The sequence below is a fragment of the Coregonus lavaretus genome, assembly GCF_964263955.1.
Source record: "Coregonus lavaretus genome assembly, chromosome: 22".
Classification (NCBI taxonomy): domain Eukaryota; kingdom Metazoa; phylum Chordata; class Actinopteri; order Salmoniformes; family Salmonidae; genus Coregonus; species Coregonus lavaretus.
In genome coordinates, this window is record NC_140009.1 from 4,008,082 (window position 1) to 4,034,959 (window position 26,878).

The 26,878-nt window shown below is 44.8% G+C and overlaps 1 protein-coding gene across 1 annotated transcript in view; it reads left to right on the forward strand.

Moving 5' to 3' along the window:
- Positions 1–765: 765 nt before the first annotated feature.
- LOC311150243 (dnaJ homolog subfamily C member 5-like) overlaps positions 766–26,878 on the forward strand; it is a 35,959-nt gene continuing 9,846 nt past the window's right edge. Inside the window, exons 1-2 of the mRNA XM_084187619.1 lie at positions 766–952; positions 26,141–26,318. Of these exons, the coding sequence (XP_084043745.1) occupies positions 26,206–26,318 (113 nt within the window). The 5' untranslated portion in view covers positions 766–952; positions 26,141–26,205. The remainder of the gene's footprint in view (positions 953–26,140; positions 26,319–26,878) is intronic.

Consider the following 26,878-nt stretch of genomic DNA (forward strand, 5'->3'; position numbering starts at 1 on the left):
GGTGGAAACACTCCTTCATTTTTCTTGATTACATCACTCAGACAGATTTACGGAAGAACAGAGAGGACATATGAAAATAAATATCCCTTGTTTTGTCGTCGCGATCACAAAATAATTGTGTGATCTCGATAAAAACAACTTTTGTTATGTCATGATCACGACACAACTTTTGTTATGCCGTGATCACAAGACAATTATTTTGTGATCTCGTCAAAACGAGGGATTTTTTAAAATATAAATGAATATGTCCTCTGGATTTCTGTGCGAATTATCTCCTACCTCCTACTTTTCCAACACCCGATGTGTGTTCAGTTCGATTGAACCTGTGCTACGTTGCAGAACGGTTAGTGGTTAAGCGCGTTGTGCCAGTAACCGAAAGGTCGCTGGTTCTAATCCCCGAGCCGACTAGGTGAAAAATCTGTCGATGTGCCCTTAAGCAAGGCACTTAATCCTAATTGCTCATGTAAGTCGCTCTGGATAATAGCGTCTGCTAAATGACTGAAATGTAAATTAAATGTACACGTTTCCCAAAAACGTTCTTTGTATGTTCTTGAACAGGGGTATATTCATTATGCCAATTCTGTTGCAAAACATTTCTTAAACGGAAGCAAACGGAACGAAGCAAACCCCTCCCCGTTTTTTACCCATGGTCGGTCAGTACAGCACTTGTTTCCGTTTCATTGAATGGTCGGTCCATTACGTGTTTTTTGTAATGAAGGCAGCCCCAGGCGCGCGCACGTCAGCCTGCGACGTATCATCGGGAGCGAGCTTGGGAGGGATTGACAGCCGGACAGTAACGCTTCTAGTTTAGCTAGTTTACTACCTTCCTTTTTATTTTTTAAATGAGTGCTCAACCAAGCAAGCTAGCCTGAATTGTTGCTTGGCATGCGAGCAGCATAGATACCTTTCAATATCTCAAATCGGAAATCCACTGTGCCCAAGTAGCTAAACGGTAAGAAGTGCATTTTATAGTACATTTCGTATCCCCGGACCATGCTAGTTATCTAGCTGGCTGGCTTCTCCGCAGTCCTTGGATTAACGTTAGCGAATGAATCGTTGCCTGGTGGTGTTAGCTAGCATGCTAACTATCTAGCACTTCTAACTAGCAACTGCTAAACCAACATGGATGCTGTGTTTCTTTGATGCGGTAGCAAGAGATTATCCGCTTGACTGTTTGTCTTCCGATCTTTCTGTTTTTAGACAGCGAGTGGGAGATTGCTGGTAGGTTCGTTAAAAAAAACCAGGCCATGATGAATTGGCTAACGTTAGCTATATTTTAGTAAACCAGTTAACTAGCTAAACATCTTCTATTTGAGGATATCCAGCTAACGTTAACTAGCCAACATGGACTCCGGCGAGTTGAGTAAATCTGGATTTGCAATAAATGTGACCGGTGATTATAGCTACCTAGCTAACTAACGCTAGTTGTTGTCGATGTTTGTCACAACAAATGTTTTAGCTACTTTTCGTATAGAACCATATTACATTCACTGGTCCAAGTAAACACTAAGTTATATGTTTAGGCCCCCCTGACCATAGATTCGTTAAATTCTTTAGCCAGCTAGCAAGCTAAACAAATCAGATCTAGGTTCGTGTTAGTCAGCCTTGCTTGGACCCTTTTAAACGAATCTAGTTCCTGCGAGCTAGTTACCTATTTAACTGATCAGCTGATGCCAGTACTAGCCATGTTAGCATGCCATGCCTTAGTCATTTAGAATAACAGAACAGCTCAACTCACTATATCTTGAGTTCAGTGAGGCCAACCCTTTAAGTCTGTGGGCCAAACATGAGCCCTTGATTCCACATCACGTTCTACAAAGGATCTGATCACTATAATGGAAATAATAGCTCTCATATAGACTGGATGCATGATTTAGTTATGTGGACGGCAAGACAGTGTGGATGTGCCTTTAACTTCCTCCAAAACGCACTCACATCTAAAGGGAGTTGTTTCATTCTGTCATCATGAAGAAGAGCGTCATCTCTGACGATGGCTGACTAGTGACTATAGAGGATATCGTAAATCAAATGTATGGTTCATTATTAGGCAGGTCACAGCCAGGAGGAGAAGCCTGGATGCAAATATGGCCAACCTTTTATTTGAGCTGATTTGAGGGTGTGGATTAGCGGTAAATCCTAGTTAGTGTCAACAAGTTCATTGTGTGTACAGGCCTAAAACTTGTGCTATTGACAGTCTTTCTGCTTCAGGCAAGATGTGGGTGGAGCTGACCATTTAGTTACAGTATCTGTTTGAATGTTGTTGACCCAGAAAAATGACTCCCTCAGTTAGGCAACTCAAAGATCAACATATGTTTGTGTGATGGTTACCAGTGATGTAGTGGTCAAATTGGTGGGTGAAGTCTGATTGCCGGTCGCAGTGAAAAAAGTCACGCTTTCTATAATAATAATGCATTTTTCTTCAAAAGATGGGTAAACTGGTCCGGAGAGAAAAATAGAGTTGAGTAAACTGTGTTTACTTGCGTTTACCCTCCATTACTGGCTAGCTTCTCTCTATGGTCAGAAAGGATGGGCCTATTTCTCCTTTCAGGCATGTTGAGAGCATTTTAGCTAGTTGATCTTAGTGTCTTGTAATCTGTCCCAATACACTGTTCAACTTTCACTTCCATTGTCCCTGCTCTCTCTCACACACTCTCTCTCCTCTCGCTGAATGACATTAATCCCAAAGCTTCTGCTTCCACATGTGGAAAGGGGCCCACGGTAGGGTTAGTAAATCAGCATAGAAGCGTTACAGAAGGGTACTGTATACCATCAACACACTGCACAGTAAGCATCTCATTGAGAAAATACTGTGGCTCTGTCACAAATGGCACCCTATTCCCTATATAGTGCACTACTTTTCATCAGGGCTCTAAGGGTAGTGCACTATATATAGGAAAAAAGGGACGCAGACCATAACGCAGGATTGGTTGGCCGCTGCCCGTTAGTTCATTCATTGGATGCTTTTGCTTCAGAGGTCTCTTCCAAAATGTCAAATTATAGAGCTTAGCAGGCTACGTGAGAGCGAGCGACCTGTGTGAGAGCCAGCGACCTGTGTGTGAGAGCCAGCGACCTGTGTGTGAGAGCCAGCGACCTGTGTGTGAGAGCCAGCGACCTGTGTGTGAGAGCCAGCGACCTGTGTGTGAGAGCCAGCGACCTGTGTGTGAGCGCGAGCGACCTGTGTGTGAGAGCCAGCGACCTGTGTGTGAGAGCCAGCGACCTGTGTGTGAGAGCCAGCGACCTGTGTGTGAGAGCCAGCGACCTGTGTGTGAGAGCGAGCGACCTGTGTGTGAGAGCCAGCGACCTGTGTGTGAGAGCCAGCGACCTGTGTGTGAGAGCCAGCGACCTGTGTGAGAGAGCCAGCGACCTGTGTGTGAGAGCGAGCGACCTGTGTGTGAGAGCCAGCGACCTGTGTGTGAGAGCCAGCGACCTGTGTGTGAGAGCCAGCGACCTGTGTGTGTGTGCGGAGGTTTCAGCAGCTGTGTTTACCTCAGGCCTTGTAGCTCCAGTATCATATAACTTTGTACACAAGGAGGACGGCATTGGTGGTGGGACAGCTGATAGGACTGAAAGGGGAAACCCATTCATCCACTCACCATTTAGGCCAGAGCACAGCAGGGCACGTTAGTTGCCTGGCAGTCTGAGTGCGTCACAAAGTGTACCCTAATCCCTATATAGTGCACTACTTTTGACCAGGACCCACGGGGGGAAATCGGTTGAATAATACAATTTCACGCGTATAGCCTCTGTCTGCTGCGCTGTGTGTATACACACTGAACAGAAATATAAATGGAACATGCAATAATGTCAAAGAATTTACTGAGTTACAGTTCATATAAGAAAATTAGTCAAATTCATTTGGCCCTAATTTATGGATTTCACATGACTGTGAATACAGATATGCATCTGTTACTCACAGATACCATAAAGAAAAGGTAAGGGGGGTGGATTAGAAAACCAGTCAGTATCTGGTGTGACCACCATGTACCTCATGCAGCGCGACACATCTCCTTCACATAGAGTTGATCAGGCTGTTGATTGTGGCCTGTGGAATGTTGTCCCACTCCTCTTCAATGGCTGTGTGACGTTGCTGGATATTGGCGGGAACTGGAACACGCTGTCGTACACGTTGATCCAGAGCATCCCAAGCATGCTCAATAGGTGGCATGTCTGGTGAGTATGCAGGCCATGGAAGAACTAGGACATTTTCAGCTTCCAGGTATTGTGTACAGATCCTTGTGACATGGGGCCGTGCGTTATCCTGGGCTGGCGTGGTTACATGTGGTCTGCGGTTGTGAGGCCGGTTGGTCGTACTGCCAAATTCTCTAAAAGGACGTTAGAGGCGGCTTAAGGTAGAGAAATGAACATAACATTCTCTGGCAACAGCTCTGGTGGACCTTCCCCAACTTGAGACATCTGTGGCATTGTGTTGTGTGAGTGGCCTTTTATTGTCCCCAGCACAAGGTGCACCTGTGTAATTATCATGTGGTTTTAATCAGCTTCTTGATATGCCAAACCTGTCAGGTGGATGGATTATCTTGGCAAAGGAGAAATGCTCACGAACAGGGACGGAAACGAACTTGTGCACAAAATCTGAGAGAAATAAGCTTTTTGTGCGTATGGAACATTTCTGGTATCTTGTTTTATTTCAGTTCATGAAACATGGGACCAACAATTTACATCTTTCGTTTTTTTATATTTTTGTTCAGTGTATTTTGTCTGGGCTACGCTGTCTGCATGCTATCTGCATCCATTATTATGAAACTATGAGAGGCCATTAAAAGCTAATCAACTGAGCACCGTATTAGTGGCCTTTTCATTATCGGATTATATCCTCCTGATATTTTATAACGATCGTAGTAATAGGATAACTGTCTCTCGGTCCAGGGCCCAGTCATTGTTATACTGAGTAGTGTTAATTTGTGGCAGCTATTGTAATAATAATAATAATAATATGCCATTTAGCAGACGCTTTTATCCAAAGCGACTTACAGTCATGTGTGCATACATTTTTTCGTATGGGTGGTCCCGGGGATCGAACCCACTACCCTGGTGTTACAAGCGCCGTGCTCTACCAATTGAGCTACAGAGGACCACAATTTAGATGTCTTAAAATACCCTTTTTAGTCTTAGTCACATTTTAGTAATTTCATCCTTGGTTAGTTTTAGTTATCAGTTGACTAAAACTGGACAATTGTAGTCTAGTTTTAGTCAGCCATTTTAGTCACATAATAATAGTATTTTTAAAAAATATTAAATAGTGAGTATTTAGGCTACCTTTAACTTCCATGTGATTTCTGCATAGTGCATCTTTTAAACTAGGCTACTTTTCATTTTAAAAGTTTCAATTCGCTAGTCCGTCAAGCCCTCTCCCGCTAGAATGAATGACATTCATTTTCTAGCGATCGATTGATAAGATAGGCGCCTGTCAGTCAGTTTTCTGACACCATTTATTTTATTTTGCCTGTTTCATATAGCCTGCCACAGGGAGTCATGGCGCATATTAGGATGTTTACTGTGCGTTGACTGACAACTGAACAGCAAGTGTTGACTCGTTTATAAAAGTTTCTAACTGACTGAATAAAGTCCATCTGCTATATCCCTTTTACCATTCATAAATCATGCAACGTGGTTATACTGGATGTCCGTGGTATCGCATCGGGACAAGTAAACCAAAGGATTTGTCAGGGCTTGACAGACAGCGACGTTAAAGTGAGTGACTCTCGTCTCGTCACTCAGTGAGTACTGATGGGAAAAACGTTTTCAGTGGAAACTTAATAGACTAAAACCACATATAAAGTATGTAGAAAATGTTATCTTTGAGAACTAACAATCACCAAAATAAAAGCTAGACAGTCAGCGGAATTGAAAATTCCCAAAACAATGAATTTAACCGTATTGATTTTGTTTTTAAGTTTGGACAAAAGAACTCAGCAATACATAGAATCGCAGAAAATGATATTTTTAAAACTGCAACATTTTCTCTCATCTCCATGGCAGAATACTTTGTGTAGAATCCCTGGAAATTTGCTTAAAACTGCAACATTTTCTTTCAGCTCCATCACAAAATGTGTAAAATTGAAGGAAATTAAATTTAAAACTGCAAAAATGGATCTCGGCTCCATTGAGAAATTCAGAGAAATGCAGAAAATTGGCTTAAAATGCAAAAAGTGCTTGAAAAAAAACAGTTGGGGGCCTCTAAAATGTTCTCTAAAATTCAATGGACATACACAAAATAGTCCAAATTGGTGAAGTGAAATGAAAAAAATAACGTGTTAAAAAAAATTCACAAAAAAAAATAACGGAAAAGTGGTGCGTGCATATGTATTCACCCCCTTTGCTATGAAGCCACTAAATAAGATCTGGTGCAACCAATTACCTTCAGAAGTCATATAATTAGTTAAATAAAGTCCACCTGTGTGCAATCTAAGTGTCACATGATCTCAGTATATATACACCTGTTCTGAAAGGCCCCAGAGTCTGCAACACCACCAAGCAAGCTGCACCACCAAGCAAGCGGCACCATGAAGACCAAGGAGCTCTCCAAACAGGTCAGGGACAAAGTAGTGGAGAAGTACAGATCAGGGTTGGGTTATAAAAAAATATCAGAAACTTTGAACATCCAACGGAGCACCATTAAATCCATTATTTAAAAAATGGAAAGAGTATGTCACCAGAACAAACCTGCCAAGAGACGGCTGCCCACCAAAACTCACGGACCAGGCAAGGAGGGCATTCATCTGAGAGAAAACAAAGAGACCAAAGATAACCCTGAAGGAGCTGCAAAGCTCCACAGCGGAGATTGGAGTATCAGTCCATAGGACCACTTTAAGCCGTACACTCCACAGAGCTGGGCTTTACGGAAGAGTGGCCAGAAAAAAGCCATTGCTTAAAGAAAAAAATAAGCAAACACGTTTGGTGTTTGCCAAAAGGCATGTGGGAGACTCCCCAAACATATGGAAGAAGGTACTCTGGTCAAATGAGACTAAAATTGAGCTTTTTGGCCATCAAGGAAAACGTTATGTCTGGCGCAAACCCAACACCTCTCATCACCCCGAGAACACCATCCCCACAGTGAAGCATGGTGGTGGCAGCATCATGCTGTGGGGATGTTTTTCATCGGCAGGGACTGGGAAACTGGTCAGAATTGAAGGAATGATGGATGGCGCTAAATACAGGGAAATTCTTGAGGGAAACCTGTTTCAGTCTTCCAGAGATTTGAGACTGGGACGGAGGTTCACCTTCCTGCAGGAGAATGACCCTAAGCATACTGCTAAAGCAACACTTGAGTGGTTTAAGGGGAAACATTTAAATGTCTTGGAATGGCCTAGTCAAAGCCCAGACCTCAATCCAATTGAGAATCTGTGGTATGACTTGAAGATTGCTGTACACCAGCGGAACCCATCCAACATGAAGGAGCTGGAGCAGTTTTGCCTTGAAGAATGGGCAAAAATCCCAGTGGCTAGACTTGCAGCTGTAATTACTGCAAAAGGTGGCTCTACAAAATATTGACTTTGGGGGGGTGAATAATTATGCACACTCAAGTTTTTTGTTTTTTTGTCTTATTTCTTGTTTGTTTCACAAGAAGAAATATTTTGCATCTTCAAAGTGGTAGGCATGTTGTTTAAATCAAATGATACAAACCCCAAAAAAATCAATTTTAATTCCAGGTTGTAAGGCAACAAAATAGGAAAAATGCCAAGTGGGGTGAATACTTTCGCAAGCCACTGTACATATGAGATGGGTAATGCAAGATATGTAAACATTATTAAAGTGGCCGGTGATTGATTTTCAAGTCTGTGTGTAGGCAGCAGCCTCTCTGTGCTAGTGTGGCTAAACCAACTAGGCTTGTAATTTAACAATTGTATTCGTATTTACAGATTCCATACAAGTTTGTAATTAAAGGCACATGAAAGTTCACAGGTTACATAAGGTATTTCTGCCAAAAAAATGAACTTTTATTTAAAAATAATAAGGATTACATTCAAATGCCTCTCCTGTGAAGTAGTGATGTGCGTCATACGCCTAGTTTCCTGAAACGAGTCACATTTTGTGTTCAGTGAGTCGGCCAGATCGGAGGCAGTAGGGATGACCTTGGATGTTCTCTTGATAAGTGCGTGAATTGGACCATTTTCCTGTCCTGCTAAACATTCTAAATGTAACAAGGACTTTTGGGTGTCAGGGAAAATGTATGGAGTAAAAAGTACATTGTTAAATATAAATGGTGAAGTACAGATACCCCAAAACTACTTAAGTAGTACTTTAAAGTATTTTTACTGAAGTACATGACACCACTGGCCATGATCTCTGCACAGTGCCGAGGAATGTCTATCTGGGAAGATCAGCAGCAGCTAGCTAGCTCATTCTCCAACAGGAAGTTGTTGAGACATGGATGAATTGACACAGTGACCAAAATGTAACTCCGGCTGCAAATATTAATTTAGTTTGCCCGGACATGCATGCAATGAGGAAGCTAGCTAGCTAAGCAGATGGCTATGTGACCCGTTAGCAAAGATTACGGTAACTGACCCTTTTATCTGCGGTGTTGGCTAGCTAGATGAACATGGTGCTAAGATATCAGACAGGAGCTAATAGGCCAACGTAGCTAGCTAACGTTAGCTGGTTATCATTTTGAACGATTTTCAGCAACGAGCAGTCTGACTTGCAATTTACAGGTGTGCTGATCTAACCTGCCGCAATCGTATCCGTAAATTGAACAGTTGATAGTCGGATTAGATGATTGTGGTAATAGGGAAAGAAGGAAGTGTTTTAAAATGCCTAAATAAAGATTGGCAATAGGTTTAGCGAAGAATCTTCCTGCATGTTTATGGACCAAAAAAGCTGTAGATCTGCATCTGTGTGGTACCATTTGCATTGAATAGATATTTTATATTCTCAAACTAATAGCAGTGCTTGATTGATGACCGTCCATACAGCTGTGACAGCTGTGGTCCTCTGTAGCTCAGCTGGTAGAGCACGGCGCTTGTAAACGCCAGGGTAGTGGGTTCGATCCCCGGGACCACCCATACGTAAAAATGTATGCGCACATGACTGTAAGTCGCTTTGGATAAAAGCGTCTGCTAAATGGCATATTATTATTATTATTATATATTATGCTTCTATGCAAATGTTGTTAATCAAAAGGCTAATATAAGTCACAAAAGGAAGGCAAACCGATTGTTTGTCATCTCTAGCACCATAAACTCCACTGATCAGCCAAAACAAGCTCAATAACTCAATGCGTGCACACACTCCTATTGAATATGCGTTCACCTGTACAGTGAGTAGACCTATGTCATCTTAATTTACCCAGTTTATTCAAATATTTACCATTCAAATAAAATTATTGTTTGATTTTAAAGTGTACGCAATCATGGCTGTCTCTTGTACATTTTGTCATCAACATTTAAATTGTTTTAATGATGCTGAATATCGGCCTAAATTATTGGCCATCTGCCTCCTTGATCCCCCCCCCCCCCCCCAAAAAAAAAAATCGGTTTCGTCATCGGCCCTAAAATAATCCATATTGGTTGTTTCTATAAACCAGGGCGCTCAGACCGCTGACTGTCTATTGTTCTGTTTTACATCTCATTAGGCAGAATGATCCGGAATGGCCTCAGGCCTCCTTTGTCTAGCTGGGATTACATTAGGGTTTCTGGGGTATTATGGGGTGGTGGATGGAGTAAAGATAATGATCATTGATCTGTGGTGGGTGAATCAGAGCTGCATTTTCCATTTTTTATTAAATTATAATGTGAGCTAATATACAATATAAGAATGGTTGATGAATTTAGTGAAGCAAGGTTGATCAGTCCATGTTATATTGTTCATGACTCATGGACACGTAGGCCAATGTTTCCCATGTATTCATTTAGCAGCGGTGCAGTTTTTCAACACATTTTTTAATATTTGTAGCCAATGTTCCATCACCAGTATGAAAAATGTATGCGCTCACTTAACTGTAAGTCGCTCTGGATAAGAGCGTCTGCTAAAAATGACTAAAAATGTAATTTTCTTGGGCACTGAGCAAATTTCAGGTCTGCTGAGCGCGAACTTGAACGTTGTGAAAATTCTGTGCAACTTCCGGCTCGCGTTTACTGTGATCACTGAGGCTGTACTCGCTTTCAGTTTTAACATTGGCCAAGTAGGCTACTGTGGCTATTTGATCATAATGTAGGCCTACCAGAGTGGCCTACCATCAAAAACTATGGAGAAAATGCATCCCGTAACATTTTAACGTGTAACTAGCGGTTCTATCGTTCAGCCTACAGTAGCAGCCAACGTTCAGTGTTCAATGTAAGCCTACATTCCATTAGACTTTTGACAAAAACATGCAGGGCTTGACATTAACCTGCTTATCCACCTGTCCTTCAGACAAGGTGGTGACTGGAAATGTTGTTGTTGTGTGGTTTGATGCCAGAAACCACTTTACAAAATAAAATGCATTATTATTCTCATACCATTATTACAGAGAATCAGACAAATTATGCTACCCTTTGCCTATTGGCTACTTAGCTTTTTGAAGCCTGTCTGAAAATACAACACTGCCCCTTTTAAGACAAAAAATAGCTCTTTACCTGACTCACTTTTCAAAGATGTCTAGAAATGTACACGTTTTGTCATCTTGTAGGAAGCAATCACTCCCCCATTGCTGACTACAAATGATCTATAACTGGGCTAATAACTCACTAACTAGCAAAGGATATGAGTACTCATTCATTACTGCTGCAGTGCTTGTTGTAGCGCTGAGTGGAAATAGGAAGAAAGCGCATGTTATGACTTTATAAAAGTGATGAATACAAAGTGTTGACAGTGCCGAGTAAGAAGTTAAACATGAACTCACTCATAACAGCAGCTCTTTGCTGTATTCGTTGACAGTCTCTCTAGTCATGGTTTTAAACGTTTTGGAAATCTCACTGTATCAACTTTGCTGTAGCTTTCTTTTTATATATATATATATATATATATATATTTTATTACCTCCTTTTTCCCCCAAGTTACGTGATATCCAATTACGATCTTGTCTCATCGCTGCAACTCCCCAACAGGCTCGGGAGATGTGAAGGTCGAGTCATGCGTCCTCCGAAACGTGACCCGCCAAGCCGCGCTTCTTATCACCCGCTCGCTTAACCAGGAAGCCAGTTGCACCAATGTGTCGGAGGAAACACCGTTCAACTGACGACTGTGGTCAGCCTGCAGGCACCCGGCCCGCCACAAGGAGTCGCTAGAGCGCGATGAGCCAAGTAAAGCCCCCCCTGGCCAAACCCTTCCCTAACCCGGACGACGCTGGGCCAATTGTGCGCCGCCCTATGGGACTCCCGTTCACGGCCGGTTGTGACACACCCTGGGATCGAACCTCAGGCTGTAGAGACGCCGCAACACTGCGATGCAGTGCCTTAGACCGCTGCGCCACTCCGGAGGCGCTGTAGCTTTCTTTTTTATGCCTGCTACGTTAATGCAGACACTGTAATCTGATTGGCCAGCGGTAGGCCTATAGTGCACTTGATTTGCTCTCCCGGGCCAGCCGGGAAGGCAGAGTTTGTACCTTCAGACACATGAAATGGTACAAAGTGGCAACAGTTTGCCTACCCGGCGCGCAGGGCAGCTGAATCGGGTGCACCTACCGCCAACAGCCTGAGACGAATAACAACAAAATAGGAACACAAGGCTTTATCGTTGGTTTTTCCAGAAACGTTTGGCGATCGACTAGGAATGCCTTTTGGCGATCGACTAGGAATGCCTTTTGGAGATCGACCGGTTGGTGACCCCCGCTCTGGAAAGTTGAGTGAAGTTCGATCTCGCGCTTCTCTCTGTGGGCTGATATTTCTTCTGCGCTGCGGTCATGGGGAGCCGCGCTGCGTTCTCAGGGCTACCGCGCGCAGTTTAGAGGGAAACTTTTTTCGTAGCTACTTTTTAAATAAATACCTGCAGTCAACTTCTGCAGTACATCATTTCACCTGTCACATTATTTTACATTATGAAGCCAGTAGCGGTACGTCATTAAAATCACTGGGGAAGCCAAGCCCCCCCCCCCCAAAAAAAAAGCCATATTACAACCTATGTGTTGTGATAAATGCATTGTTTGCTCTATAACCTGTTAGTTCATATGCCTTGACACCGTGATATATAGATCTAAAGGCCGAGACAATGAGAAGACAGTGGCAGAATAAATTCAACCACACCTTTGTTTCATCACACAACCCGGAAAGCAAACTCTGTCCCATGACGTCCACAAAGCATATTGTGTGTAACAAACAGTTACATGACCTACAGCATGGTTAAGCAAGTTAATGTTTCCGACATTTTCGGACCACTAAACAACTATTGATTTAGAACCACAGAGAATTACCGCAACTCACAAAGAAAACCGGAGCTGCCTCCACTATTCCACCATTTCAACTTCAACATCATCAAATCACCTCTGCTTAGTCTAATACAGTGACAACTAGTCTCCCGAGTGGCGCAGTGGTCTGAGGCACTGCATCGCAGTGCTAGCTGTGCCACTAGAGATCCTGGTTCGAATCCAGGCTCTTGTCGTAGCCGGCCGCGACCGGGAGACCCATGGGGCGGCGCACAATTGGCCCAGCGTCGTCCAGGGTAGGGAATGGCCGGCAGGGATGTAGCTCAGTTGGTAGAGCATGGCGTTTGCAACGCCAGGGTTGTGGATTCGTATTTGTCGATTCATATTTAGCAACAATGTCATGCTCGTTAGCATATTTAGCAACAATGTCATGCTCGTTAGCATATTTAGCAACAATGTCACGCTCGTTAGCATATTTAGCAACAATGTCATGCTCGTTAGCATATTTAGCTAGCAGCCTCCTTGGAAATTCACTATTCCTTGTGCAAATGTTTTGGCGTTTTTTTTGCGTTTTCTGCCGCCCCTTTGTGTACTAAGCAGGTAATACCGTAAATCCCAGGATGAGAGAACTCTAGCCGTCACACCCAAGAAAAAAAAAGCTTTCTGTGGAAAAATGCTTTGTGTAAACTTTAAACGACTAAAACCAGACAAAGTATGTAGGAAAGTTACTAGGGGAAACACTTACATAGGGCATTTGTGTGGTTATACAGTGCAGAGATGTCGCAAACTGTATGAGAGGTCCTAGAAATCCCTCCTCCCAGGCTTCCTCCCAGGCTTGTGTGGCAGACAAAGTGGCCTTGCGAAATTTTTGCGTTTAATAGTATGCAACATTTCTCGAAAATCAAGTATACTTTAAATGCCCGGATGTCATACTAATTTCACCTTTGACAACAGCTAATCAATTATATATTTGGGGATGCGCTACCGAAATCAACAAATAGCGGTACACATTGCAACGATGCATTCTGTTTCGTATTATGTGAATTTTCTCAAATCGAGAGTGGTTTAAATACCAGGATGTTATACTCATTTCGGCTCTACATCTAGTAGGATTCAATGCACCATTTTGAAAGAGGTGGGTTGCGAGTGAAGTGCCCTAGTTCTCTTTAAGTAGCCAAACAAAACTAGGTTTCTTAATTGGGAAAAGGCTGAATAGCGAAGTTTCTGCGGTGGTGTTAAAATGTAGGCTAAGTAGCTTTTGTACTCGTTAAAATGATCACAGTATTGTAGGCTACACCTTTTCTTTTATATATATATATATTTTTTTTAACCCAAAGTGGATTTCTGTTTTCTAATTTTAAGGTCATACCATGGATCATTTTGAATTGGATGGACCCCTTTAGTTAAAAATACACAAACCACTGTGTTCGTGAGAGTCTCCCCTTTCTGTAGAGTAGTCAAATTAGTTTTTGTACGCCAAACTGTTCGAATGCTACAGACGTTTTCGTGAGAAGGCCGATTTTTAGGGATGTCCCCTGGTCTGACAAACAGCACTGTAGCTCTGCCACCTTCCACCGCAGATGCGGAAGGGCGACATAGGCGGATGGGGTGGATTGAGACGCAGCCCATACAAAAAAAAACAACATCTCTAGCTTAAACTGATGGATTTTCATTGGGATTTTTTTAATGATGTTACTTAAACCCCCTAGAGTCTATTCTGAGTACTAAACCATCTTTTGATTTCTTAATGTGTCGGCACCGGGGACTCGGGATGTGGCTGCGCTATTGATATCATGTTAACCAGTCCTTTTGATTTGAACACATGGATTGTTTGTTTTGTAGGCTAGGCTACCTATTTTAATTATTTTAATTTATGGATCAAGCCTCATTCTGATCTCGTTCCCAATGATCAGTGCTTTACTTTATTATGTTGCTCCAGTGGTTCTGATGCACTCGACTGTCCACGGTTTACTGTGCAATAGCCTTTTTATTTGAACATTTTGAAAAGTTTTGGTGTCTACTAGGCTATTTGATTTAATTTATATATCCTACAGCACTTTAATTTCACTAATACATATGTTGAGATGGAACCAAATTCTGTTTCTGTCTTCAGTCCTTTTTAAATAGGATAGATGGGCTACAGTAGGCTACAGGTCGAATGTGATCGTCTGTTTATAACCAGCCTGAGTAGGCCTATAACTCCATTCCTATTCTATTCCGAGTTTAGAGAATTGTAAATGAGCTATTATCAGGCTGGTTAATGTGATGCATGTCTGTTGAATTTGGAAAAATCCACCCGCACTCAGCCCCTCCCCACCTACTCAGCCAGTCAAATCAAATCGAATCAAATTTTATTTGCCACATGCGCTGAATACAACAGGTGTAGACATTACCGTGAAATGCTTACTTACAAGCCCTTAACCAACAATGCATTAATTTTTTTATAAAAAAGTAAAATAAAACAACAACAAAAAAGTGTTGAGGAAAAAAAGAGCAGAAGTAAAATAAAATAACAGTAGGGAGGTTATATACAGGAGGGTACCAGTGCTGAGGTAATATGTACATGTGGGTAGAGTTAAAGTGACTATGCATAAATAATTAACAGAGTAGCAGCAGCGTAAAAAGATGGGGTGGGGGCAGTGCAAATAGTCTGGGTAGCCATGATTAGCTGTTCAGGAGTCTTATGGCTTGGGGGTGAATCTGTTGAGAAGCCTTTTGGACCTAGACTTGGCGCTCCGGTACCGCTTGCCGTGCGGTAGCAGAGAGAACAGTCTGACTAGGGTGGCTGGAGTCTTTGACAATTTTGAGGGCCTTCCTCTGACACCGCCTGGTATAGAGGTCCTGGATGGCAGGAAGCTTGGCCCCAGTGATGTACTGGGTCGTACGCACTACCCTCTGTAGTGCCTTGCGGTCGGAAGCCGAGCAGTTGCCATACCAGGTGGTGATGCAACCAGTCAGGATGCTCTCGATGGTGCAGCTGTAGAACTTTTTGAGGATCTGAGGACCCATGCCAAATCTTTTCAGTCTCCTGAGGGGGAATAGGCTTTGTCGTGCCCTCTTCACGACTGTCTTGGGGTGTTTGGACCATGATAGTTCGTTGGTGATGTGGACACCAAGGAACTTGAAGCTCTCAACCTGTTCCACTACAGCCCTGTCGATGAGAATGGGGGCGTGCTCAGTCCTCTTTTTTTCCCTGTAGTCCACAATCATCTCCTTTGTCTTGGTCACGTTGAGGGAGAGGTTGTTATCCTGGCACCACACGGCCAGGTCTCTGACCTCCTCCCTATAGGCTGTCTCATCGTTGTCGGTGATCAGTCCTACCAGTGTTGTGTCGTCGGCAAACTTAATGATGGTGTTGGAGTCGTGCCTGGCCATGCAGTCATGGGTGAACAGGGAGTACAGGAGGGGACTGAGCACGCACCCCTGAGGGGCCCCCGTGTTGAGCATCAGCGTGGCAGATGTGTTGTTACCTACCCTTACCACCTGGGGGCGGCCCGTCAGGAAGTACAAGATCCAGTTGCAGAGGGAGGTGTTTAGTCCCAGGATCCTTAGCTTAGTGATGAGCTTTGAGGGCACTATGGTGTTGAATGCTGACCTGTAGTCAATGAATAGCATTCTCACGTAGGTGTTCCTCTTGTCCAGGTGAGAAAGGGCAGTGTGGAGTGCAATAGAGATTGCATCATCTGTGGATCTGTTGGGGCGGTATGCAAATTGGAATGGGTCTGGGGTTTCTGGGATAATGGTGTTGATGTGAGCCATGACCAGCCTTTCAAAGCACTTGAGTCCTTGGGCACGGGACTATGGTGGTCTGCTTGAAACATGTTGGTATTACAGACTCAGTCAGGGACATGTTGAAAATGTCAGTGAAGACACTGGCCAGTTGGTCAGTGCATGCTCGGAGTACACGTCCTGGTAATCCGTCTGGCCCTGCGGCCTTGTGAATGTTGACCTGCTTAAAAGTCTTACTCACATCGGCTACGGAGAGCGTGATCACATAGTCATCCGGAACAGCTGGTGCTCTCATGCATGCTTCAGTGTTGCTTGCCTCGAAGAGAGCATAGAAGTGGTTTAGCTCGTCTGGTAGGCTTGTGTCACTGGGAAGCTCGCGGCCGTGCTTCCCTTTTGTAGTCTGTAATAGTTTTCAAGCCCTGCCACATCCGACGAGCGTCGGAGCCGGTGTAGTACGATTCAATCTCAGGCCTGAGGGAGTCCTGTCAGGAACCACTACTGTGTTGCGGACGTAGCATACTGCATACTTTTAACTAAATGGTACTTGCTAAATGGTATGCGACAATGAGTACATAGTATGGAGTTTAAGTATGTAGTTATACCAGTATGGGTATATGGACAGTGTGTGTGTGAGACGAAGGACAAACTGATCTGCTGTCGTCATGTTTTAGGAGGACGAGGTCTTGAGTAGTTGCCTCCCCTGTTTGACTGTCAGTGCTGGTTCTGGAAATCCCCCTGTTGTGGTATAGTAGTAGAGGGAGAGACCTGAGGTGGAGCGGAGGGCTGAGCCTGTGACCGTAACGAAGGATGACAGGCCAGTCCAAGAACACACACTGACCTGCCCCAAACACACAGCTACCAACACACTTAGCAGTCCATAGACAGGGACCTGTCCATAGTGTGCTCTTTACACACAAACACACAGACGCGCCCACTAGAGCGGGACCATACCAGCATCACCGTGCTCGTTAGTATCGTGACAAGGAAACAAAACACAGAGTGGATTTTATTTCTTTAGGAACACAGCCCTGATGCTGGGAACAAACATCATTATGTTGTCATCCAGAGTCACAGGTATTTATTTTCCAGGCTATAGCACAATATTTTACATACAGCAGGTTTTTAAAGGACCAAAGAGTTTTTGCGATACTGGTATCTCCCGGCCCTAACCCCTATCAACACGTACCGACCTTCCCTAAGTCTGCCCTATACACACAAACAAACACGCCTAACCATCAACACGTACTGACCTGTCCATGCATACTGTCTGTGAAAGCTGTAAAACGTAGAAACACGCCGCTGGCTGGTTGACTGACTGGCTGGCTGGTTGACTGACTAGCTGACTGGCAGGCTGGTTGACTGACTGACTGACTGGCAGGCTGGTTGACTGACTGGCAGGCTGATTGACTGACTGGCAGGCTGGTTGACTGACTGGCAGGCTGGTTGGGTGACTGGTTGACTGACTGGTTGACTGACTGACTGACTGACTGACTAGGCTTTAGTGGCTCCAACCAGGCAGCGGAGCCTCAGCCTTGTCAGTCTGTGTGTTGTATCAGTGTGTTTAGACCTAGTGAGGGTTGTTAAGGGAGACGTGGTGGGGTGGCAACCATCTGGTGAGGGTTTTAGTGGACAGGCCCACACACACACTCCTAATGGCAGCTGTTGCAACAGGATTCTGTAACCACGGTGACAATACTTCTATCACTCACTGTCTTTTTGTTCTCAACAGCTGATCTCTCTCTCTCTCTCTCTCTCCTCTCATCACCTCTTTATTCTGTACATCTAACTTGAATAGCTGCTAGACAGGGAGAATTGTAAACACCCTGTGAGCTGCTATGACTGGCTGCTAGTGGTGTGTTTCTGTGCATGTGAAGAGGGAGAGTGGGTGTAGTAGGTTAATCCACACGTCAGTAAGAGGCAACAGTGTAATTAAGGAACCAGCTTTCTGCCCGGGTGTCACGTGAGGGGGTGTGCCACACTTTAACCCCTCGCCTCCCTTCCCCCTTAACACTACGGGCTCCACACACTGGCCTGTAGTCACTGATCTAGGACCAGTTTACCCTCCCCATAGCCTAACCTGAACCACTCTGGAGGAATATAAAACATTGACCCCAGATCAGTCGGTGTCTAGGGCCCCCCTGTCTCTGGCTCCACCCCTGGTTAATCCCACGGGGCTGTCAGAGGAAATGATCAGATTATCCTGAACCAGCGGGCCGTCGTCCTGCTACAGGGTGGTGAGCCTGTCTTACTGCCTGCCTGTTGGGGTTATTTCCGTGCACAGGCCCTGTCAGGACAGGCAGGCAAAGTGAGGCCGTGAATAGCCTAAAAAAATGACTGAGAGGGTCATGGAGTCTGGACTTGCTGTTAAAACAGTGTGAGAAAGGGTCAACTCTATGTCTATTGGCTAATAGGCTTCATGGCTTTGATATGCTGAACCACTCCTGTGAACCATCAGCTTATACTGTCAAACAGCAAGCGTACAGGCCTTCTCTATGAGCAAAGGCAGATCTAGTAGCTATGTGTCACACTGAGTAGGAAGCCCACCAGAGCTGAGAGGAAGGGAACCAGGGTAATCTATTAAAACCAGAGCTGAGAGGAAGGGAACCAGGGTAATCTATTAACCAGAGCTGAGAGGAAGGGAACCAGGGTAATCTATTAAAACCAGAGCTGAGAGGAAGGGAACCAGGGTAGTCTATTAAAACCAGAGCTGAGAGGAAGGGAACCAGGGTAATCTATTAAAACCAGAGCTGAGAGGAAGGGAACCAGGGTAGTCTATTAAAACCAGAGCTGAGAGGAAGGGAACCAGGGTAATCTATTAAAACCAGAGCTGAGAGGAAGGGAACCAGGGTAATCTATTAAAACCAGAGCTGAGAGGAAGGGAACCAGGGTAATCTATTAAAACCAGAGCTGAGAGGAAGGGAACCAGGGTAATCTATTAAAACCAGAGCTGAGAGGAAGGGAACCAGGGTAGTCTATTAAAACCAGAGCTGAGAGGAAGGGAACCAGGGTAATCTATTAAAACCAGAGCTGAGAGGAAGGGAACCAGGGTAATCTATTAAAACCAGAGCTGAGAGGAAGGGAACCAGGGTAATCTATTAAAACCAGAGCTGAGAGGAAGGGAACCAGGGTAATCTATTAAAACCAGAGCTGAGAGGAAGGGAACCAGGGTAATCTATTAAAACCAGAGCTGAGAGGAAGGGAACCAGGGTAATCTATTAACCAGAGCTGAGAGGAAGGGAACCAGGGTAGTCTATTAAAACCAGAGCTGAGAGGAAGGGAACCAGGGTAGTCTATTAAAACCAGAGCTGAGAGGAAGGGAACCAGGGTAGTCTATTAAAACCAGAGCTGAGAGGAAGGGAACCAGGGTAATCTATTAAAACCAGAGCTGAGAGGAAGGGAACCAGGGTAATCTATTAAAACCAGAGCTGAGAGGAAGGGAACCAGGGTAATCTATTAAAACCAGAGCTGAGAGGAAGGGAACCAGGGTAATCTATTAAAACCAGAGCTGAGAGGAAGGGAACCAGGGTAATCTAATAAAACCAGAGCTGAGAGGAAGGGAACCAGGGTAATCTATTAAAACCAGAGCTGAGAGGAAGGGAACCAGGGTAATCTATTAAAACCAGAGCTGAGAGGAAGGGAACCAGGGTAATCTATTCAAACCAGAGCTGAGAGGAAGGGAACCAGGGTAGTCTATTAAAACCAGAGCTGAGAGGAAGGGAACCAGGGTAATCTATTAAAACCAGAGCTGAGAGGAAGGGAACCAGGGTAATCTATTAAAACCAGAGCTGAGAGGAAGGGAACCAGGGTAATCTATTAACCAGAGCTGAGAGGAAGGGAACCAGGGTAATCTATTAAAACCAGAGCTGAGAGGAAGGGAACCAGGGTAATCTATTAACCAGAGCTGAGAGGAAGGGAACCAGGGTAATCTATTAAAACCAGAGCTGAGAGGAAGGGAACCAGGGTAGTCTATTAAAACCAGAGCTGAGAGGAAGGGAACCAGGGTAATCTATTAAAACCAGAGCTGAGAGGAAGGGAACCAGGGTAATCTATTAAAACCAGAGCTGAGAGGAAGGGAACCAGGGTAATCTATTAAAACCAGAGCTGAGAGGAAGGGAACCAGGGTAATCTATTAAAACCAGAGCTGAGAGGAAGGGAACCAGGGTAATCTATTAAAACCAGAGCTGAGAGGAAGGGAACCAGGGTAGTCTATTAAAACCAGAGCTGAGAGGAAGGGAACCAGGGTAATCTATTAAAACCAGAGCTGAGAGGAAGGGAACCAGGGTAATCTATTAAAACCAGAGCTGAGAGGAAGGGAACCAGGGTAATCTATTAAAACCAGAGCTGAGAGGAAGGGAACCAGGGTAGGGTCTTGTGTTAAGCACCAGTCAGTCAGTAACACAGTCCCAGGTTCCTAAATGAACCAATGAACCAGGGTTTGGCCTGTCCCCTCCCAAGCACACCAGACAGCCTTGGAGAGCCTTGAAGTCACGGCGTGACACACAAACACACACTCCACCGGCTCATAGCCATAGCTACCCCTCTGCTCCATCATTTCTCTCAACTTCTCATGTTCTCTCCTCTGTTTACTCCCTCGGTGGTTGTGAGTGGTGAGCAGGCTGGCCCTCGGTGGCTGTGAGTGGTGAGCAGGCTGGCCCTCGGTGGCTGTGAGTGGTGAGCAGGCTGTCCCTCGGTGGCTGTGAGTGGTGAGCAGGCTGGCCCTCGGTGGCTGTGAGTGGTGAGCAGGCTGGCCCTCGGTGGTTGTGAGTGGTGAGCAGGCTGGCCCTCGGTGGCTGTGAGTGGTGAGCAGGCTGGCCCTCGGTGGCTGTGAGTGGTGAGCAGGCTGGCCCTCGGTGGCTGTGAGTGGTGAGCAGGCTGGCCCTCGGTGGCTGTGAGTGGTGAGCAGGCTGTCCCTCAGTGGTTGTGAGTGGTGAGCAGGCTGGCCCTCGGTGGCTGTGAGTGGTGAGCAGGCTGGCCCTCGGTGGCTGTGAGTGGTGAGCAGGCTGGCCCTCGGTGGTTGTGAGTGGTGAGCAGGCTGGCCTTTCTCACACACACACAAATCCCTCACACTCACATAGACCGACACACATATTTCTCTCTCACAAAAATATGTTATGTAGGCCAATGCTATGAGGTTATCATGGTCCATTTAAGTGTGTAAACAGTGTGAGTATTTGTCTGAGATGCGGGCGGTTCAAAAATATTTATGAACAGTCAATCATGTTTTTCATTAAATGTGATGATATTTGAAGGAAACGAGATTACAAATGACTGTCCTCCCCCATGTCAAACACTTGGATTCATTATTAAGGGGACAAGGTGACATCACCTTAACTCTCATTTTAATACACCAATGGTAACATTATTTTACCTAATTTTAAATAAGTACTGCCTTGTAACCAACATCGGAGAAGGTGTGTTTGCAGAGGGGTGTGGTTTATATAGCTAGATAGCTACTCTACTGATGCCAACATTTGACTGTAGGGTGTCAGCAAATATAATTATAAGTTTACCCTATTCATCTATGGCAAATATACTTATGTTTCCCCTTTCATCTGTGTCTGGTGTTAGCTAGTTACTGGCTAGCTAGGTCTTTATCTGTCTGGTGTTAGCTAGTTACTGGCTAGCTAGGTCTTCATCTGTCTGGTGTTAGCTAGTTACTGCCTAGCTAGGTCTTCATGTGTCTGGTGTTAGCTAGTTACTGGCTAGCTAGGTCTTCATCTGTCTGGTGTTAGCTAGTTACTGGCTAGCTAGGTCTTCATCTATATGGTGTTAGCTAGTTACTGGCTAGCTAGGTCTTCATCGGTGTCTGGTGTTAGCTAGTTACTGGCTAGCTAGGTCTTCATCGGTGTCTGGTGTTAGCTAGTTACTGGCTAGCTAGGTCTTCATCTGTCTGGTGTTAGCTAGTTACTGGCTAGCTAGGTCTTCATCTGTGTCTGGTGTTAGCTAGTTACTGGCTAGCTAGGTCTTCATCTGTATCTGGTGTTAGCTAGTTACTGGCTAGCTAGGTCTTCATCTGTGTCTGGTGTTAGCTAGTTACTGGCTAGCTAGGTCTTCATCTGTGTCTGGTGTTAGCTAGTTACTGGCTAGCTAGGTCTTCTTCTGTATGGTGTTAGCTAGTTACTGGCTAGCTAGGTCTTCATCTGTGTCTGGTGTTAGCTAGTTACTGGCTAGCTAGGTCTTCATCTGTCTGGTGTTAGCTAGTTACTGGCTAGCTAGGTCTTCATCTGTCTGGTGTTAGCTAGTTACTGGCTAGCTAGGTCTTCATCTGTGTCTGGTGTTAGCTAGTTACTGGCTAGCTAGGTCTTCATCTGTGTCTGGTGTTAGCTAGTTACTGGCTAGCTAGGTCTTCTTCTGTATGGTGTTAGCTAGTTACTGGCTAGCTAGGTCTTCATCTGTATGGTGTTAGCTAGTTACTGGCTAGCTAGGTCTTAATCTGTGTCTGGTGTTAGCTAGTTACTGGCTAGCTAGGTCTTCATCTGTGTCTGGTGTTAGCTAGTTACTGGCTAGCTAGGTCTTCATGTGTCTGGTGTTAGCTAGTTACTGGCTAGCTAGGTCTTCATCTGTGTCTGGTGTTAGCTAGTTACTGGCTAGCTAGGTCTTCATCTGTGTCTGGTGTTAGCTAGTTACTGGCTAGCTAGGTCTTCATCTGTGTCTGGTGTTAGCTAGTTACTGGCTAGCTAGGTCTTCATCTGTGTCTGGTGTTAGCTAGTTACTGGCTAGCTAGGTCTTCATCTGTGTCTGGTGTTAGCTAGTTACTGGCTAGCTAGGTCTTCTTCTGTATGGTGTTAGCTAGTTACTGGCTAGCTAGGTCTTCATCTGTATGGTGTTAGCTAGTTACTGGCTAGCTAGGTCTTCATCTGTGTCTGGTGTTAGCTAGTTACTGGCTAGCTAGGTCTTCATCTGTGTCTGGTGTTAGCTAGTTACTGGCTAGCTAGGTCTTCATCTCTGGTGTTAGCTAGTTACTGGCTAGCTAGGTCTTCATCTGTGTCTGGTGTTAGCTAGTTACTGGCTAGCTAGGTCTTCATCTCTGGTGTTAGCTAGTTACTGGCTAGCTAGGTCTTCATCTGTCTGGTGTTAGCTAGTTACTGGCTAGCTAGGTCTTCATCGGTGTCTGGTGTTAGCTAGTTACTGGCTAGCTAGGTCTTCATCTGTGTCTGGTGTTAGCTAGTTACTGGCTAGCTAGGTCTTCATCTGTCTGGTGTTAGCTAGTTACTGGCTAGCTAGGTCTTCATCGGTGTCTGGTGTTAGCTAGTTACTGGCTAGCTAGGTCTTCATGTGTCTGGTGTTAGCTAGTTACTGGCTAGCTAGGTCTTCATCTGTGTCTGGTGTTAGCCAGTTACTGGCTAGCTAGGTCTTCATCTGTCTGGTGTTAGCTAGTTACTGGCTAGCTAGGTCTTCATCTGTGTCTGGTGTTAGCTAGTTACTGGCTAGCTAGGTCTTCATCTGTGTCTGGTGTTAGCTAGTTACTGGCTAGCTAGGTCTTCATGTGTCTGGTGTTAGCTAGTTACTGGCTAGCTAGGTCTTCATCTGTCTGGTGTTAGCTAGTTACTGGCTAGCTAGGTCTTCATCTGTGTCTGGTGTTAGCTAGTTACTGGCTAGCTAGGTCTTCATGTGTCTGGTGTTAGCTAGTTACTGGCTAGCTAGGTCTTCATCTGTCTGGTGTTAGCTAGTTACTGGCTAGCTAGGTCTTCATCTCTGGTGTTAGCTAGTTACTGGCTAGCTAGGTCTTCATCTATATGGTGTTAGCTAGTTACTGGCTAGCTAGGTCTTCATCTCTGGTGTTAGCTAGTTACTGGCTAGCTAGGTCTTCATCTGTGTCTGGTGTTAGCTAGTTACTGGCTAGCTAGGTCTTCATCTGTATGGTGTTAGCTAGTTACTGGCTAGCTAGGTCTTCATCTGTCTGGTGTTAGCTAGTTACTGGCTAGCTAGGTCTTCATCTGTATGGTGTTAGCTAGTTACTGGCTAGCTAGGTCTTCATCTGTGTCTGGTGTTAGCTAGTTACTGGCTAGCTAGGTCTTCATCTGTCTGGTGTTAGCTAGTTACTGGCTAGCTAGGTCTTCATCTGTCTGGTGTTAGCTAGTTACTGGCTAGCTAGGTCTTCATCTGTCTGGTGTTAGCTAGTTACTGGCTAGCTAGGTCTTCATCTGTCTGGTGTTAGCTAGTTACTGGCTAGCTAGGTCTTCATCTGTCTGGTGTTAGCTAGTTACTGGCTAGCTAGGTCTTCATATGTGTCTGGTGTTAGCTAGTTACTGGCTAGCTAGGTCTTCATCTGTCTGGTGTTAGCTAGTTACTGGCTAGCTAGGTCTCCATCTGTCTGGTGTTAGCTAGTTACTGGCTAGCTAGGTCTCCATCTGTCTGGTGTTAGCTAGTTACTGGCTAGCTAGGTCTTCATCTGTATGGTGTTAGCTAGTTACTGGCTAGCTAGGTCTCCATCTGTATGGTGTTAGCTAGTTACTGGCTAGCTAGGTCTTCATCTGTCTGGTGTTAGCTAGTTACTGGCTAGCTAGGTCTTCATCTGTATGGTGTTAGCTAGTTACTGGCTAGCTAGGTCTTCATCTCTGGTGTTAGCTAGTTACTGGCTAGCTAGGTCTTCATGTGTCTGGTGTTAGCTAGTTACTGGCTAGCTAGGTCTTCATCTGTATGGTGTTAGCTAGTTACTGGCTAGCTAGGTCTTCATGTGTCTGGTGTTAGCTAGTTACTGGTTAGCTAGGTCTTCATCTGTCTGGTGTTAGCTAGTTACTGGTGTAGGTACACATGCGCCGAATACAACAGGTGTAGACCTTAACGTGAAATGCTTACTTACAAGCCCTTAACCAACAATGCACTTCAAGAAAGAGTTAAGAAAATATTTACCAAATAAACTAAAGTAAAAAATTATCAAAAGTAACACAATTAAAACAACAATAACAAGGCTATATGCAGGTGGTACTGAGTCAATGTGCGGGGGTACAGGTTAGTTGAGGTAATTTGTATATGTAGGTAGGGGTAAAATGACTATGTATAGATAATAGACAGTGGGTAGCAGCAGTGTAAAAACAAAGGGGGGGGGGGGGTGTCAATGTAAATAGTCCGGGTGGCCATTTGATTAATTGTTCAGCAGTCTTATGGCTTGGGGGGGGTAGAAGCTGTTAAGGAGCCTTTTGGTTCTAGACTTGGCGCATCGGTACCGCTTGCCGTGCGGTAGCAGAGAGAACAGTCTACACCTGCATTACTAGCTGTTTGGGGTTTTAGGCTGGGTTTCTGTACAGCACTTCGAGATATTAGCTGATGTAAGAAGGGCTATATAAAATAAAATTGATTGATTGATTGACTGGAGTCTTTGACAATTTTTTGGTCCTTCCTCTTCCAATTATAATGTGGGAAGGTCAAAATAATGAAGAACTATCTACCAAATCGATTCATTTTAAAATGTTGATTACTTCTCCTTGCCATTTATCATTTACCTGATGATAAGACAAGACGTGAAGAAAAAAATAATAATCCTAACATATGGGGTCCCTGGGTCGCCAGTTTACCTGGGTGTTGGGGGTCCCTTATCAAGGAAAGGTTTAAGACCCCTGGGCTGTATCATATCTACATTAGCATAGCTTTATTAGGAATGCTTTTTTTTTCCCCTGATCTCCTGGGCCCATATTCATCAACATTCTCAGAGTGATCTAGGATCAAGTCCACCCTCTCCATGTAATCTTATTAATGATGATCTAAAATGGCTAAACTGGTCCTAGATCAGCGCTCCTACTCTGAGACACTTCATGAATTTGGGCCCTGGTAGTCTGTACACTCCTGACTGACTGTATCCTCTGCAGGAGGTTGGTGAATGTACTTTGCGTCTTTCTCTCAGACCAAAAACAGGAGTTGTATCAGGGATTTTAAACCCAGGTCTCATCATAAATGTTGGTCTGTCCGTCTGCTAGTGTAGTCTGTCTGTCTGGGCGTCCGTCTGCTAGTGTAGTCTGTCTGGGCGTCCGTCTGTCACCTGCTAGTGTAGAGTCATGTTTTACTTGGTCATAGATATTTCTAGAATCTCTGTCACTGACTTTCTGTTTCTCTCCCCCTCTCGCGCTCTCTCCCCCTCTCGCTCTCTCTCTCCCCCTCTCTCTCCCTCTTTCTCAGACTGGTGAGGCTGTGAGCGAGAAGTGTGAGAGACAGAAAGAGAGAGAGAGAGAGGAGTGGTCGTCATGGCAGCTGAGGCGCAGAGACAGCGTTCTCTCTCTACGTCAGGAGACTCGCTCTACCTGGTCCTGGGGATCGACAAGAACGCCACGCCAGAGGACATCAAGAAATCGTACAGGTAACTATATACACCACTACACCAGGACACAACATATTACAGCACACCGTTACTACACAGCACCACTAGCCACGGCAGAGGACATCAACAAGTCCTACAGGACTAGCCACAGGACACAACATATTACAGCACACCGTTACTACACAGAACCACTAGCCACGGCAGAGGACATCAACAAGTCCTACAGGACTAGCCACAGGACACAACATAGAGAGAATGGACTTATTTGCATGGCAGTGCTAGCTGTGCCACTAGAGATCCTGGTTCGAATCCAGGCTCTGTCGTAGCCGGCCGCGACCGGGAGACCCATGGGGCGGCTCACAATTGGCCCAGGGGAGGGGAGGGAATGGCCGGCAGGGATGTAGCTCAGTTGGTAGAGAATGGCGTTTGCAACGCCAGGGTTGTGGGTTCGATTCCCACGGGGGGCCAGTATGAAAAATAAAAAATAATGTATGCACTCACTTAACTGTAAGTCGCTCTGGATAAGAGCGTCTGCAAATGACTAAAATGTAAAAATACTCAATGTTATTTTAACATAGTTCACTGTGAGACGAGTTCCA